The sequence below is a fragment of the Cydia strobilella genome, chromosome Z (assembly GCF_947568885.1).
Source record: "Cydia strobilella chromosome Z, ilCydStro3.1, whole genome shotgun sequence".
NCBI classification, from domain to species: Eukaryota; Metazoa; Arthropoda; class Insecta; order Lepidoptera; family Tortricidae; genus Cydia; species Cydia strobilella.
Genome location: NC_086068.1, coordinates 53250535 through 53266738, shown reverse-complemented (window position 1 = coordinate 53266738; position 16204 = coordinate 53250535). Strand labels below are relative to the sequence as shown.

Sequence of the window (16204 nt, the reverse complement as noted above, 5' to 3'; positions counted from 1 at the left end):
TGTGGCATCCGGTCATATAGTTACCTCACACGCGTATGCTTTCGAAACCATCCTCATAGCGAAATAGTACAGAGAGCCTACCACAAACATTGATACTTAATAGAAATATTGATATCTACCTCTCTATCACTATTGTCAAGACCCATGTTCTTTCACTGAAATGTGTTAAATATCATTTGGTGTCGCCATCTAATCCAGTATAGGCCAAAGGTGTGACGCCATCTAATCATATTTTTTTCTTATTTTCCTAGGTAAGTTTTTTTTCTTAGACTTTATTTATCTTATCCGGAGTTATATATACATATCTTTGATATTGTCGAGCGATAGAGAGGCAAATAGATGTGGAACAAGAAAAATATCTAGTATCAAGGTAACTTATTTGATATTTCAAACCCATTTCAATTATAGGTAATTACACAAATATTTACACTGTGTTACCCATTTCAAATGAATAGAATAAATTATTACCAGCAACAAATTTCTTGTTTGGGATCATGTTGTACGGTTTGCTTTTGACTAATTAAGTACAATTTATTAGAATATTTTGTACTTATTTGACTTATACCCACAATTTGATTCAGATTTAAGAAAAAACCAAACCGCTCAATTACTACATTGATCGAAGATAATTGCCACTAATTTTGAAAGACCATGTACCTTACTTAAGAGATTAACATCTGATTTGTCAAAATTGTTTTGGGTAAGGTGCGAGTATATAGCTCATAATATAAATACCCTTATTTAATAATCGACTAGTTCGTACACATCAGGAAAACTTATAAAGATCAATAATAGGAACTGGATAAAAATATAGCCTATAAAGTAGTATTTAACTGTTAGATAATATGAAACAGTAGTGCGATAATACGTGATCACTTGATCAGTTGCTAGCCACAAATTTCCAATCTATAAACTTAAGTAGGTATTATGCTCTTATTATTAAACTTAAAAATACGACCAACAAACGCAGTGATATGGATTTCATGAAGCCAACTTAGGCAACTTACATCTTTCACAATACTGTAAATAATGAAAATACTGCAATGGTCAAGAGAATAATATAAATAAATTTTAAAATTATCACGCACCAAAGATAGACCCTGGCTTACGAAAGTGGAGCTAGAGCCCACTTCATGATAAACACCATTTAAATAAATCTTTGATAGGGTTCAAAGACTTATTTTAAGTTAAAATATTAATTTTTGATACTTATTTAATTTTTTCCATTTACCTAGATTAAACATTATAATTTATCAACAGTTAACATTACTTTTAAACAATTAAGACAATCAACCTCAACACAAAGTAGCGTTTGACGCGAACTTCATCGTTATTGCAGATGGCGCCACTTACAATTCTCTGGCCCAGAAATAATATCTCACCGATTTTTTTTAACTCTATGCAGATTAGCAGTTTTTAATATTTATTTTGAACGTTTATAAATACTTTCGTTAACCAGTTTCTAGAACATTAACATAACATAGTACCTACATTCAGGGACAGGGACTGCATGGTCACCTCCCTTGAGGTGCAGGACTTTTAATATCAAAGTACCCTGTTCTTTAGGATTACGTTTATTATTGACTGACACGCTCTCTCACAACCTCACGAGCCAAGACGACATCTTGGCCGAAACACAGCCGATTGCAGTCATATGACACACCACACATGGCTTTGCCGAATTAACATTTAAGTAGGTACACATAATATCGTATCAGTACATTCTAAAGTGCTTCTTATATTCAATAGCCAGAAACTTGGTTTGTTTCTGTAATGTGTTTTTTATTATTAAATTGATCCTACATTAGATAACGTATCTACCAGATACTTGCGTAGTACCAGATTTTGATTTGCGTATATAATCGCCACGTAAAAGGTACCACATTGTCGTATGATGGAAATAGCGTCTTATTGACACCTGACACTGCCGGTACCCTTTTGGTTGATAACGGCACAAATGTGTCTTTTATACTTAACCTATTCTTAGTATAGCTGGCATTGCCACTGATGTACAGACAGTGTATCACTAGGTACACACGCATTAACTGTGATCAGCGCTTCTAAGGGCCACTTAGGCGTGAAATAGCCTTTACTAATAGTTGTGAAATGAACCTTACTGAAAATAAATAAGTCATAATTGCAATAAATGATTATGATTATGAAGCTCTGCCAATGACTAGTTAAGTTTTTTGCTGTCAGTGACACCTTGAACTATTTTGCACGGCTACATATTTTCGTAGTTTAAATATGGATTTTAGAGTGACAAGCTAATATCCTTTACAGTATATATGGTACTACTTTCTCGCACTAGTGCGTAAAGTGCACTTTTCGTGCATATGTCGAAAATTTCAAGGACCATATGTACTCTAAAACGTTGTTCGATACACGTGCGAAAAGGTAATTCGCAGAATTTCCTCTTTTCCGCACTTGTATCGAAAATAACTAGTCTGGTAGGTGTCATACTTACCTAATACCCTAACCTGACCTTGCCTAAGTAGCCCTCCAGCGTACAAAACTAAAAAAAAACTATGGAAATAACGAGATATAGGTTTCGCAAGCTTGCATCGCGCGTATAAATTACAGTGCACAAATAAGGTTTAAATCCAGAAGTTACTTGTAAAGCACGAGCTTGTGATAGTTATAATAACTCGATATGTGCTATTGCACATAATAATAAATAAATAAATAAAACAAAATGTAGGTACAATACAAGCATCGGTCTGTTTAGTTTAGAATATTGAGTGAATAATCTTAAAGGCTAATATTATTTGAATAGTTCGCAGTCATAAATATGTGGGTATAGATATGTCATTACACAAAGGCTTAGGATTTAAACTATATTAGTCGTTGACGTCACAATAATATGTGTTACTCTGCGCCTTGGTGCAGTGACTTAGCTTGGAACTCACCTTTCAGGCTTGTCTAACTATCGGCGACATACTGCCAACGCAACGCTACTTCAGCTTAAATAATATAATAAATATTATAGGACATTCTTACACAGATTGACCAAGTCCCACGGTAAGCACAAGGAGGCTTGTGTTATGGGTACTCAGACAACGATATATATAATTACATATAATACATATACTATAAATACTTAAATACATAGAAAACACCCACCGACCTTACCATGATTCAGGAACAAATATCTGTGCTTATCACACAAATAAATGCCCTGACCCTTAATTGATAAGCTTTGTCGTGGCTTTGTCCACACCTGTCCTCAGAGGAACAAATGGCACCAATAAAGTCCCACTTGTTACCTGCCAATGGTAAGGTTTCATTCTCAGTTGTTACCTCGTTAATAATGCGTGGTACTGGTAAAATCGAAGTTTTGTCTATCTCCCTCTTTATCTTTCAAATGTACAAGAGCGACAGAGAGGCAAACAAAACTTCGATTTTCGAGCTTCGCTAGGCTTATGCGAGATCAATAGACAATATACTGTATGTTTTAAAAATAACTAAACAACTAATAACAGACAAAAAGTGCCGATTTAAACTAACGAATATTAATAACTTAATACATAAACAAATAGCTCAAAAATATTTGGTATGGTTTGGCTAGAATTAGAATTAGACCTGTTGTAAACGTAATAATACTATTATAGGTATTTAAATAAAACTGAATTACAAAAGGAATCATTATTTTCACCTTGTAGAGTGTTTACCCAATGATTGGCCCTATTAAGTACCGTCATAGTCACTTCTTTTGTAGGAAAGTCGCAACTGTTTAAAATAAAACTAATGGAGCTACTATACTATAGTTTACAGTTGACCCTATGTGTCTAGACTCGCCTTTTAGCCTGAATAGAGAGTAAGCTTAGAATGCTCACTCCATACACGAGTTCTTTTACTCAATGATAATAAGTTGAATAGGAGGTATGATAAAACGTATAATTAATAACATTAAAACTCGCTTAAAACTTTACAAATAAGTCGCAGAGCTCGGTTAAACTTAATATAAATGGGTTTTCTATCTGAGTGAGTAATCTAAGCCTAATTATTTTTCTATGCCTTTTGTAAGAGCTCCTTTAAATTATACAGCGATCTTCTTCTGCATGACAAGGTCTTTAGAGGTCTCGTTAAATACCTCGATCATCTTCTGGCGCGCCATCTCCGAGAGCACCTCGATATCGTCGCGGGTCATCCCCTTTGTCGGTATAGGCGGCAAACTTGTGATCACTACCTTCCCTGAAAATCATTTACATAAGCTTTACATTATTGTATTGTACCTGGTAGATTTAAGACTCACAGGAACCCGCCGTTAAAAAGCCGCCCCCAATACAATCGAAAACGAAATTATGCTCTCATTTAAAACTACATGTAACATATGTATATCTATGTCCGCTACTAAGTAGTTGAAAATCGAGTGAGTAAAAGAATTGGATGTAAAGCCTGCTCCAGACTACGCGGCGCGAAGCCGCAAACGCGTGTGTGGAGTCGAATTCGCTGATTAGCGAACTAGACTCCAGACTCGCGTTTGCGGCTTCGCGCCGTGATTCGCGCGAGTGTGGAGGGCCCTTAAAACTTCTACTCGCTTTAATTTCAAGCAGACCAAAGGGCGGACACGCTACACATCAAAAATCACTTGCGTTTCTATGTGTGAACGGCACGTCCAAGTGGTTATATACTCTTTGGGCACGTCTGTACTGTACACGCGGCATGGCATGCGTCATTGTGTGAGTACTGTGAGCAATCGGCAAAAGGTCGTCAATCTGCTCTGCTGTCGCGGGGTGAGGTAATTCGAATCGGAGCGGGGCGGTGCGTGGCCGTTCTGTATGATAATACTATTACTTATTCTGTGACCGGACAGACATGTTACTTGACTGCTCATGTCAAATTTCATGTTATTACAGAATGTCGTTTAAAATGAGAGCGTGACTCCAGTCCAGTTGTATGGCGGCGGCTTGGTTTGTGTGACTCTCACGTGACTCTTAAATGGCGCCTTTATTGCGAAAGCTATATAGAAGTTTCAAATTAGTTCAGAGAGCTCCTTAAATGTCAACTTGAACAATTTTAACCGCTATACGTGACAACTCCTAAATGCACCTTCATAGCTTTCGATAAGGTTTACTATCGCGAGTTATGTAAAACAGTCGTGGCGATTGATTAAATACTTGAATTGATTGAGACTTGAAAATGGCTAATATAGGATATTTATCTATAATATTATAACCCTAAAAAGAGACGTTATAGAATTAATATGTAAATGCATCTCTTGTTGTAGAATACATTATGGACCCATTGCATTAAAGCAATACAAAATTCAGAAATGATAGTCAGTCCGACAGTCGTTCTTCACTCACGAAAAGCTCCTAACAAAGCGATAAGTGAACGTGACGTCACGGTCACTGAGAGCCCTTCTTGAAGTATGGACATAACAAGAAAATTGCGTTTATGTCGGTAAAATATTGCGTTTATTGCGTGTATAGTTGCTATACAATCTTTTTTTGGATAAAATGTAAGGAATCGAATGGTACCCTTAGATTTTCCTTTTTGGAAGTTAAATAAAACTTAAATTTTGAAATTTTCAGGTCATGTATTATTTTATTATATACATACTTACATATATTATTTAAATATCCACATTATTGTATTAAATTGCTCATTTGTTATCTGTTTTACTAGATTTTGTTATAAAATTCAACATGTGCCAATTCAACCGATTGGAGCGCAATATGATATAATTCTTGTCTGTTATCACTTATTTATCATGTTTCTTAGTCTTAGTTCTCTAGGTGGAGCTGTTAAAATTAATTTTTAATTTAGAATTATGAAAATATCATAGCGCAATGTGTGTGTTTGACTCACCTGGTTCAAAAGTTTTGGTGTCACTGTCCAGAAAGTAGTACTGGCTGAATACAACAGGCATGATTGGTATCTGAGCATCAATGGCGAGGTAAAACGCACCTTTTTTGAAAGGCTGGATGCTGCCTTTGTTGAATCTTGCACCTTCTGGGAATACCCAGAGTTTAGTCTACAAAAATAAATATATTGCTTAGCATAATGTTTATTCATAACTAATCGCTGGGCGGCCGACTGACTTTCTTACAAAAATTGCCTGGTAACTGTGTAGATGGAATAAGCGCTTTAGGCCTGTACCAGCTAGTAAGGCTATGGAGTCCTACAAGAAACAAGTATAATAGTGAAAAACCGGCCAAGTTCGAGTCGGACTCGCGCACAAAGGGTTCCGCACCAATACGCAAAAAACGGCAAAAAAATCACGTGTTGTATGGGAGCCCCACTTAAATATTTAATTTATTCTGTGTTTAGTATTTGTTGATACAGTGGCAACAGAAATGCATCATTTGTGAAAGTTTCTACTGTCTAGCTACCACGGTTCATGTAATACAGCCTGGCGGACAGTGGAGAGTTAGTAATAGGGTCCCGTTTCTACCCTTTGGGTACGGAACCCTAAAACTAAACTAGTGAAAAGATTAATAGAGCCAGTAAGCGTTTTGTCACCTTTTCTTGAATAACACGCTCAGTAGCTTCCCTCATGAGCTGACGAGCTCTGTCAGTCTTCAGGCGGTCAATAAACACCAGCCCCGATAGCCAGGCACCAAACCCAAATGCTCCGGTGAACATCAGTGGTCTCTTGGCAACTACTGTGCATCGCTTCATCCGGGGCCACATCTCAAACATTCCTAAATAAGTAAAGGGAGGTGATTAATTAAATGTCATTGTCAACATATGAAAAGTACCCATAAAAAACTCATAGTACTAAACTAAATTTAGTTTGAAATTTGATATTTCCAAATTTCACTATTATAGTTACAATTAAAAGAAATATATGTATCTCTATAGTACAGTATAATTTAATTTGAGGCTGTTTTATGTAATGACATTATTTATTTATGTACATCAACCTGCCGTAAATAAAATTCGTAATTGTTAGACGAATGTTAGTTTATAATAAATATATTTATTTTTGTACTGACCTAGAATGTCCAGAGAGCTCTGATGATTGGAAATGACTATGTAGCACTGCTCGCTGTCCCAGTGCTCCAGACCTCTCAACTCCCATTCTATTCCCACTATATAAGAAGCATAACGGCAAAACCTGGAAGCAACACTGTGCACCACGACATATAAGAATATATTTTCCTTTCTAACACTTAATTATAGATTGACATACAAGAATAAAAAAATAATCGATATCTTACACTAAGTTAGTTACGTCGCGAGGATATAGTAGCACTACGGGTAATAAAACTGTGCAGATCACTAGCACATATACATAATATAAGAAAAACTTCAGGTAATATCGAAAAACATCACTTTTTTCGTAAAGGAAGGGCAAGGTAAATATAAAACCCGCCAAAAATAATTCAGGATACGAATAGGAGGAAGCCATAACGAAGAGTGACAGCTAGAAAAAAATGTTACAAGAGAAAAAAATAGTTGTTGGCCAACCAAATCTTAGATTTTTAAAAGATCTCAAGGGCCCTCCACACTCATGCGCGAATCGCGGCTTCGCGCCGTGATTCGCGCATGAGTGTGGAGGGCCTTCAAAGTAGAAAAAGGCGGCAAATTTAAAAAAATGTAGGCGCGAAGGGATATCGCCCCATAGAAAATTTGAATTTCGCGCCTTTTTCTACTGACAAGATTTGCTTAACCAACTATATAACCAACGATTTAAAGGTTATAATCACTGTGGAGGTGAGCAAGAAGAAAAATTATGGCCATATAAAGAAAGACAAAGACCTTACTTATACCATCAAGGGCATCAAGCAATCAGATCATATTTTTTTATTGTGGGTCTGTTTTGACTTACTTTTTCCGCTCACGTTTACAAAACGCTACACAGTACAGAAATAAGCAGCACCATAAGGCCGCTCCAGACTACGCCTTTAGTCGAATCGAAAGGGCCCTCCACACTCATGCGCGAATCGCGGCGCGAAGCCGCGAACGCGAGTCTAGAGCCTAGTTCGCTGAATAGCGAAATCGACTCCACACTCGCGTTCGCTGCTTCGCGCCGTGATTCGCGCATGAGTGTAGAGGGCCCTTAATGTCTCAGTCGCCTTAAGCGTATGCTAGACGGTCGCTGACAAGCCTTCAGACCATCTGACCTTGGTAATGTTTGTATAAATATTGTTGGAAACCTGTCTACACAGTCCGTCCAGACCAAGGCCACGCGGTCCGAGGGCTTGTCGGCGACCGTCTAGCAAGACTTTATTTGCTCACTTGTTTATGGCGATCGAGGTGTTATGTTAAGCTAGTTAAGCTGGCAACTTTTGAAAGAATTGTCAGTGGTGGTGGACGTGTTTAAAAAAGCTTTCTTTTCCGGTGGTGTTCTTGTAGTGAATACCACTGTTGCGGACTTTAAGTTTAATTAAAAATGGTGAGTGGTTATAGTTAAAATATTGCTGAAAGCGCGAATAACTAAGTGTGTTACTGTGCAATTGTGTGATAATTTCTATTATATACATGTGATGATTGAAATATAACCAGATTTAGTTGTCCACCTTCCATCATACATTGTGTATATCGAGATTTCCGTACATTGTATTTACTTGAAAATACCACGCTATAGTATTTAGTTTTATTTTTGTGCACCTGTGATTCTTGAATAATGGTGCGTTTTCATTGCTCAAACAGTACATTTGTTAGGTTATAACCTAAATGATGAAACACCGACACATGCGCGTCATCTGAGGCCACGGAAGATTCAGAATTGACCTGTAGTGAGATGTTCTATCAAGCTGCAGTAATGTTTTGTTCTCGACCGTGGCACGTAGTGATTATAAAGTGTCTCTGATACATTAAATAAGCTGTAGTTGATAAGCTTGTTTCGCAAATGAATTCTAACCTCTAGTTTTTCTAGGGTTTCGTGAAAGTGGTGAAGAATAAGCAGTACTTTAAGAGATTCCAAGTTAAGTTCAAGAGGCGTCGTGAGGGTAAAACCGACTACTACGCCCGCAAGCGTCTCGTCGTTCAGGTAATTTACTTATACTATACCTGGCTTTGCTAAACATTGTATAGCGATCGATTGACCCTGCCTGTGTTGCGAGTTGTTTATTATGAATATTCACTTGAATCGTTATTTTAGGACAAGAACAAGTACAACACCCCCAAGTACCGCCTGATCGTCCGTCTCTCCAACAAGGATGTGACCTGCCAGGTCGCCTACTCCCGCATTGAGGGAGACCACATTGTATGCGCCGCATACTCCCACGAACTGCCGCGTTATGGCGTCAAGGTATGTTATTAATTTGTTTATTATGACTTCCAAATCAGCTATAATTATCTTTGTACAAAAATGTCTAGGCTAATATTCCCTGCGCGTAGTTTTCTAACCCAACTCTTTTAGCACATGTTAATTATATCTTGCTGACGCATTACCTGTCGTGTTTATTAAGAAGCTCTGCATAAAATATATATGCCTTAATAAATGATGATTCTGAACGGGCGGTCTGAAGAGACGTACAAACTCACAACACCCTGTTGTTATATGTTCATTACTGATATTACTACTAAACAATCTTCAATGCTTGTTGTTTTTTGCTAGTGCTGACATAACATTGTTGTTTAGGTCGGTCTTACAAACTATGCCGCCTCCTACTGCACTGGTCTGTTGCTGGCTCGACGACTGCTGCAGAGGCTAGGCCTTGACTCCCTGTATGTGGGTGCCACACAAGTCACTGGTGACGAGTTCCATGTTCCAGAGTCTAGTGGACCTAGTGCTTTCAGGTGAGTTTCTATTGCCAATAAAATTAATTATTACATATATATTTTTAGAAGTGATGACAATAATACGGGCGGACAGAGAGCAACGTACAAATGCTAACAAATCATGTTGAATGTATTTACTGACTACAAAAGGCCTTAGTAAATAAAAATGTGCTTTATACCGTGTACTAATTTATTTTATCTCTAGATGTTACTTGGATGTTGGTCTGGCTCGCACCACTACTGGCGCAAGAGTGTTCGGAGCCATGAAGGGTGCCGTTGATGGTGGCCTGAATGTACCTCACTCTGTCAAAAGATTCCCTGGTTATGATGCAGAGGCAAAGAAGTTCAATGCCGATGTTCATAGGTAAGATGAACAATATACAGTTGCACCAAACTTATAACATCAAGTATGTATAGTTCATCCACCTATTGCTCTATTCATCCACCGAATAATACTTTGTTGATTATTTGGACAGCCCTATTAGAGCAACATAAACTAGCAAGGTTTTTGGTTGTCGAAATGTTAATACTTAACCTTTAAACCGATTTTGCTAACAATTATCCTTTTCAATAAAGTAACCTGCCATAACATCAGCATTCAGCCACCTTTAAATCTAATTAGCACCAGGTGGCCCATCTTAGGCAATGGGATAAAGCTAAATAATAATAATTGTATTAATTATTGTCTAGGTCACACATCTTCGGTCTACATGTTGCCGACTACATGCGCAACTTGGAGCAGGATGACGATGATGCCTTTAAGAGACAGTTCGGCAAATACATCAAGAATGGTGTAAATGCTGATGCGGTAAGTTTAACTACAATGTGCAGCACTGTTTTATAATAAAGATGCCTAACTTTATTTAGTGCAATTCCCTTAGTTTTTATGTTGAAATGTCATTTTTGAATATTTGGACCTGTATTGTAGTAGGATAGGACGGGGACGTTTGAAACACTGTTTAACCGCCTGTAACTAAAAGAGTATGTGCCTGTATTATTAAAGGTTATTTATTTGGATTTTAAATAAAATGTGTGAAAACCCTATTGCCCATGGCTCGCGCGCTCGAGCGCTATTGGTCCAGGATTTAAGAATGACTGACCGCATGGCCTGAGTATTGCGTCACATAGATCATAACGTGTTTCAATTGTCCCTGTCCTACCCTCTAACATCTATTACACACGTCTAACCAAATTACTGTTTTACAATCAATTTGTGAACAGTGTCGAAGTTAGACAAAATTACTTGCAATAGCAAATAACTTTTTGATTGTTTTCATTTAAAGAGTCTCGTTTATTGCTACAGCTAAGCACAACCTAAACCTAAGCAAGCCAATACAACTATGTAATAGTTTGTCATCATGCATATATACTTATCCTTTTTTGTGTAGATTGAGACCATCTACCAGAAAGCACATGAAGCCATCCGCTCTGACCCATCACACAAAAAGAAGGAAAGCAAGAAGGACCCGGCCAAGCAGAAACGCTGGAACAAACGAAAGCTCACCGTGGCCGAGAGGAAGAACAGGATCAAGCAGAAGAAGGATTCCTTCATCAAGCGTCTGCAGAATCAGGCAGAAGCTTAGTTGCATTTAAAAGTATATCAATAAATGCCATTGGAGTCGATTTTATTTGTTTTATTCACTCAATAGATTAACCCCATATAATATTTAGGCTTGAGGTATTGGGTGGCTGATTTAGTTGGCAGCAGCGACGCTCAAAAGACGCCAGTCACACCCTCAAGTAGTTATAGACGCGCCACCGAGCGACCGGGGGTAAGAGAAAGAATGTTCATATAAAATGGGGAAGGCGGCTGAAAACTAATTGTAGGCGCCACTAGAGTTTGAGACAACTCGACCAACTCGTATGAAATTTATAACTGAAAAAAAAAACTATTTGTAGGTATTTAATAAAACTTCATAATTAAACTCTCTGTATAAGTATTAAATTTAGTATCTAAGGCCAAGCAACTGTCGGATAAAGTTTCAAAGCCATTCATATAAAAAAAAGTTTCGTTTTGACAGGAGCTTGTAGGTTATTTCATGTACGTAATAATACATCATCTGTGAAAATGTCAACTGTCAAAATGTCAGGGTTCATGAGATACAGCCTGATGACAGACAGACGGACAGCGGAGTCTTAGTAATAGGGTCCCGTTTTTACCCTTTGGGTACGGAACCCTAAAAAAGACCTGATAGAAAAGTTGAGTATATTTGGCTATGTACTGTTTTCACTCGAAAATATTATGCTTAAAATATCAAGGAAAATGTACAATATCAACATTTAAAATTGATTTCCTGTTTATTTCAGGTTAATATATTACGATCCAAATAAAAAATGTTTTGTTCATTTTCTGTCAAGCGACGCCACAGCCCAAACTAATCTTTTTTTTTTTAATTCAAAGAAAAAATGTGGGGCCAAACTAATGTCATGTCACAAACTCTAGTGGCGCCACCTAGTAGCAAAGTTTGGCAGCCGCCTTCCCCATTTCTAGAGAATGTAGAGCTTATTTAGATTGCAATTGTAAGTAGTATAAGTGTAAATAATGATAATGTTAATGTTCATTTCTTTGCCAGACTATCTCTAATGTACTTAAGAGTCACAGAAACTCGAAATAAATGAATAAGGTATTAATACTATTAATCTAGTGAATTAAAACATCTATTTCTTATATTTTGCTCCTCTTCTGTGCCACAATTATGTATAGTTCAAGTTCAATATTATCTTTGTCTATGTGCTCTACAAGTATGTGCCGCATATGTTTAAACAAAACAAAAGACCACGCTTTAAATATATTTGAAGATAATGAAGAATCTAAAGAAGTTCTTAGTAAGATATATACATGTTTTCAAATAAAATTAAGTTCTGAAAAGGACCTGCCAAATGTGATGTGCAAGAATTGTATAGTTGAATTAAATATAGCCTATAACTTTAGATTGAAGTGCTTAACATTTGAAAAGAAATATGGCAATTACCTTAAAGAAATTAAGGAAGAGACGGAATATGGTGGTAATGTTAATAAAATAAAGGAAGTTGGTAAATCTGAAGATGCCCTAATAGACATAATTGAGGATAATTACGATATGCATGATCATGATATCACATTAGATGATACAATCAAGTCAGAAACTGATGGAGTACATAGTCGAACATTTAATGTCATTTCTCTTTCTGACACTCAAAATAAATTTCAATGCAGTATATGTGATAAAGTGTTGAGATCAAAGGTATCTTTAGCAAAACATAATGTATGTATGCATCAAAAGCGTAAGCATGCAGGCAGAGTAACAGGCAGTGGAGCTTCAAGACGCTACCACTGCACTAAATGCCCGTACCACACCCCCCACAGCCAAACATTGGTGAATCATATGAACAGGCATGATGGGGTAAGGCCATACACATGTGAATGTGGGAAGACCTTTACACAGTCCTCTAGTCTCGCCGCACACCGCAAAATACACAGCCTCACTACATTCTACACTTGTTCAACATGTGGCAAGCAGTTTAAACATGCCTTTTCACTCAAAAAACACTTACTGGTCCATGAAAAAGGAAATTTCAATTGCAAAATTTGTCACAAAACTCTTAAAACAAAGAAAAGCCTGCAGGATCACATGCACCGACATTACAACATTCGCAACTACAACTGTGAGGACTGTGGAGATACTTTTGTTACTTCTTCCGAGCTGCAGAGCCATCGGTTAAAACACAGTTGGGAGAAGAAAGTTGAATGTCACTTGTGTGGATACAGAACTAATACCAAAAAGAGTTTGATAGTCCATCTGAAGAGGTGAGATCAATAAATAAATGCCTGTGAATGTTGAATATAAATTTAACCCTTTACAAGGCCACAATAGATTTGCACCCGTATTGAACATCTCATTCAAAATGTATTTACAAAAGTCTGATGTGTTCCTGTTAACCAGAAAAAAGGTCCAGGAGCATATATGGTCAGTCATCGCCTCCCGGCTGCTACTTTGTCAGATGATAGTTTAGATGCTATTATGAATTTAAAAAAATGGTCAGCCGTTTATATCGCCGTGGAAAGACCGTCAGTTGATGATATGAACATGTAAAAAAACTGTTTTTAGTCATCGCCTCCCGATTGATATTATGTGAGATGATAGTTTAGATGCTATTTAAAATAAAATAAAACCGTTAGCCGGTTGTTTCGCGCTGATCACATGAAGATGCGCGCCTTACCACTTAGGCCTGATTTCCTCCTACGCTAAAGTCGGTCGCTGACGTCGGTCGAGCGTACCGTCGGAAGAAAAATTGCCGCGGACGTCAGCGTCGCTGTGCGTGGGCCCATAGAACATTGTGTTAATTCGTACGCTCGACCGACGTCAGCGATCGATGTCAGCATAGAAGAAAATCAAGCCTTATGTCCGCAAAGTATGCGTAATGCGTAATCCGTTTATTGAAACGCCTGAGGGAATGCTACATGCATAGTTTCATGATTTGGTATCACTATCATAAAAAGGTAAAGCGCTTTTTTTTACATGTTCATGCGACCAGCTGACGTTCTTTCCACCGCGATACAACCGGCTGACGATTTTTCTAAGTCACAATAGCGTCTAAACTATCATCTGACAACGTATCAAATAGGAGGCGATGACTAATTTTTTTTACGTGTTTCGGTGGCTGCCATTCCTCAACCCACCAACGGAGCGGCAGCTGGCGTCAAGACGACGTGACGAGTATTCATCATACATCCACTATACTAGTTATCGCCCGGAAAGCGATTGGTCATGGAAATCTGTTTTTGGCTCGCGGTCTAGTTTACCATCAGTCAGTTTTTAACACTAAATCTCCTAAGAGGACAAGTCTTTAAAGGGACCCTTTAAAACTTTGCAAATTCTATAGTTATAAGTTGATCACAATAAGAATATTATTACATGATACGACAAGACAACTAACCGGGCTATGGGCGGAATAGTTCCCACATAGTCAAACTCTAACAAGGCAATGGGATAGTGTCATCCCACATCCTAATTCTGGTCATATTACAAAGATGCATGAATGTTTAGCAAAGTATGAGATTAGATAACCTTACAACACTCAAAATCTGCAGAATATCAAAAATTTGTCCGACCTATTTGCTTTTATTTCTCTGAAATTAAGTAGTGTTCCGTTTTCGTCAAAAACCACCTAAATTACTGGTCAAATGAATTCAAACGACTGCCAAAGAAGCATTGTACTTGTAGGATATAGAAGCATGTTGTGAATGAAGATCATAGAATAATATTTTCAGGGATCGATATGTTTTGTATGAGATTTCAAGCTAAAACTTGACTATGGTAAACGATATACTATGTGGGTGGCATATCACCCTTTGCCTTAAAATTAGAATTCCTCTATTTAGAAATAAATAGTAGTAGGGTCTATAAAAGAGAGACCCAGATCAACATGTTTTTGAATTTGGATATTAATTTAGTAAAAAAAAAACCCTTAGTTAATTTTCAACTAATTCAACTCATAAACAGATTAAAACATGTATGCAGCCTCTGCACTTTATCCGCGAAATCACAAAATCATTATTTGGATTCTAGGCACGCCGGCAATAAATCATTCAAGTGTGGCTCCTGCGACTTATCATTCTACACCAGCGGGGACCTCCGCCGGCACCGCCGCGTCCACTCGCGCGAGAAGCCGTACCCATGCCCCGCGTGCGCGGCGCGCTTTACGCACAGTTCGTCGCTTAACAAGCACGTGCTGAACTTGCACCACGTACAATACCGGTGGGCTGACTTCCATCCGAGGGACGCTAGGAAGATACTGGCTAAATAAATTTATGCATTAACTATATTTTCATTTCTCATGCTCTGAAAGAGGGTTATTGTTGTTCTAAAAGGTGTGCAGAAAATGATACGTGTTGCACTAGAGCATTTTACGTTCTAAGTACGATTTTTTGAATTTTTTTACGATAAGCAATTGAAATTTGAGTTTAAATGGATTTGTTATACAATTTCCATTCTGATATTTGACACTCCATTCCATAGATAACGATACTTTTGCCTAAATTGTTAACTGAAAGTACCCTTAATAAATACTATAAACATGTATACTTGGTCATGTTTTAAAATAAAACATGCATTTTACTTTCCTCGTATTCGAAATGAAAAGTAGTGTTTAACTCGGGTGAAAGGCATCATTTCAGCCTCGGACTATTGACGAACTCACTGCGTTCGAGCGCCAAAATACCTCAGCAGAAATGAGCGCCTTTCATCCCTTGGTTAACAATCTACTATTTTTTAAGCATACCTTTAATTTTATAGTGGATTACTGCCATGATACTTGTAGAAAACAAATTCATCCGATCTAAAGTAGTATTCTGCCCGGCGTGCGCGGCGCGCTTCATGCACAGCGTACAATACCGGTGGGCTGACTTCCATCCGAGGGACGTTGGGACGCGTGCGTCGGATTTTACCTACATTGACACCCACGTGCGTACGCCCGCTCCGTGTACCCGCGCCAGCTAGCGGACGCCCTAACGTTTACCTATTGGGATAGGCCGCAGACGGACCAA

At 37.8% G+C, this 16204-nt stretch overlaps 4 protein-coding genes across 5 annotated transcripts in view; 3 read left to right on the top strand and 1 right to left on the bottom strand.

Annotated features, from left to right (window-relative positions):
- The window catches only part of LOC134754777 (protein ROP), a 260729-nt gene that overhangs the window by 45603 nt on the left and 198922 nt on the right, over window positions 1-16204 (top strand). The window lies entirely within an intron of this gene.
- LOC134754781 (1-acyl-sn-glycerol-3-phosphate acyltransferase alpha) lies at window positions 3227-7360 on the bottom strand. Its single transcript, XM_063691148.1, has 5 exons — window positions 7170-7360; window positions 6945-7078; window positions 6469-6650; window positions 5815-5980; window positions 3227-4194 (listed from the first exon to the last, which is right to left on the bottom strand). The coding sequence occupies exons 1-5, from the start codon at window positions 7358-7360 to the stop codon at window positions 4040-4042; spliced, it is 828 nt and encodes a 275-aa protein (XP_063547218.1). The 3' UTR covers window positions 3227-4039.
- LOC134754780 (large ribosomal subunit protein uL18) lies at window positions 8207-11301 on the top strand. Of its 2 annotated transcripts, none has more exons than XM_063691146.1 (7): window positions 8207-8347; window positions 8831-8944; window positions 9056-9205; window positions 9539-9696; window positions 9884-10042; window positions 10369-10486; window positions 11067-11301. In XM_063691146.1, the coding sequence occupies exons 1-7, from the start codon at window positions 8345-8347 to the stop codon at window positions 11259-11261; spliced, it is 897 nt and encodes a 298-aa protein (XP_063547216.1). In that variant the 5' UTR covers window positions 8207-8344; the 3' UTR covers window positions 11262-11301. The 2 variants fall into 2 exon arrangements, with proteins under 2 accessions (XP_063547216.1, XP_063547217.1); XM_063691147.1 differs by lacking the exon at window positions 8207-8347 and adding an exon at window positions 8557-8581.
- Window positions 12223-15501, top strand: LOC134754044 (zinc finger protein 675-like). Its single transcript, XM_063690103.1, has 2 exons — window positions 12223-13465; window positions 15228-15501. Exons 1-2 carry the CDS (start codon window positions 12375-12377, stop codon window positions 15463-15465), a joined length of 1329 nt encoding a protein of 442 aa, XP_063546173.1. The 5' UTR covers window positions 12223-12374; the 3' UTR covers window positions 15466-15501.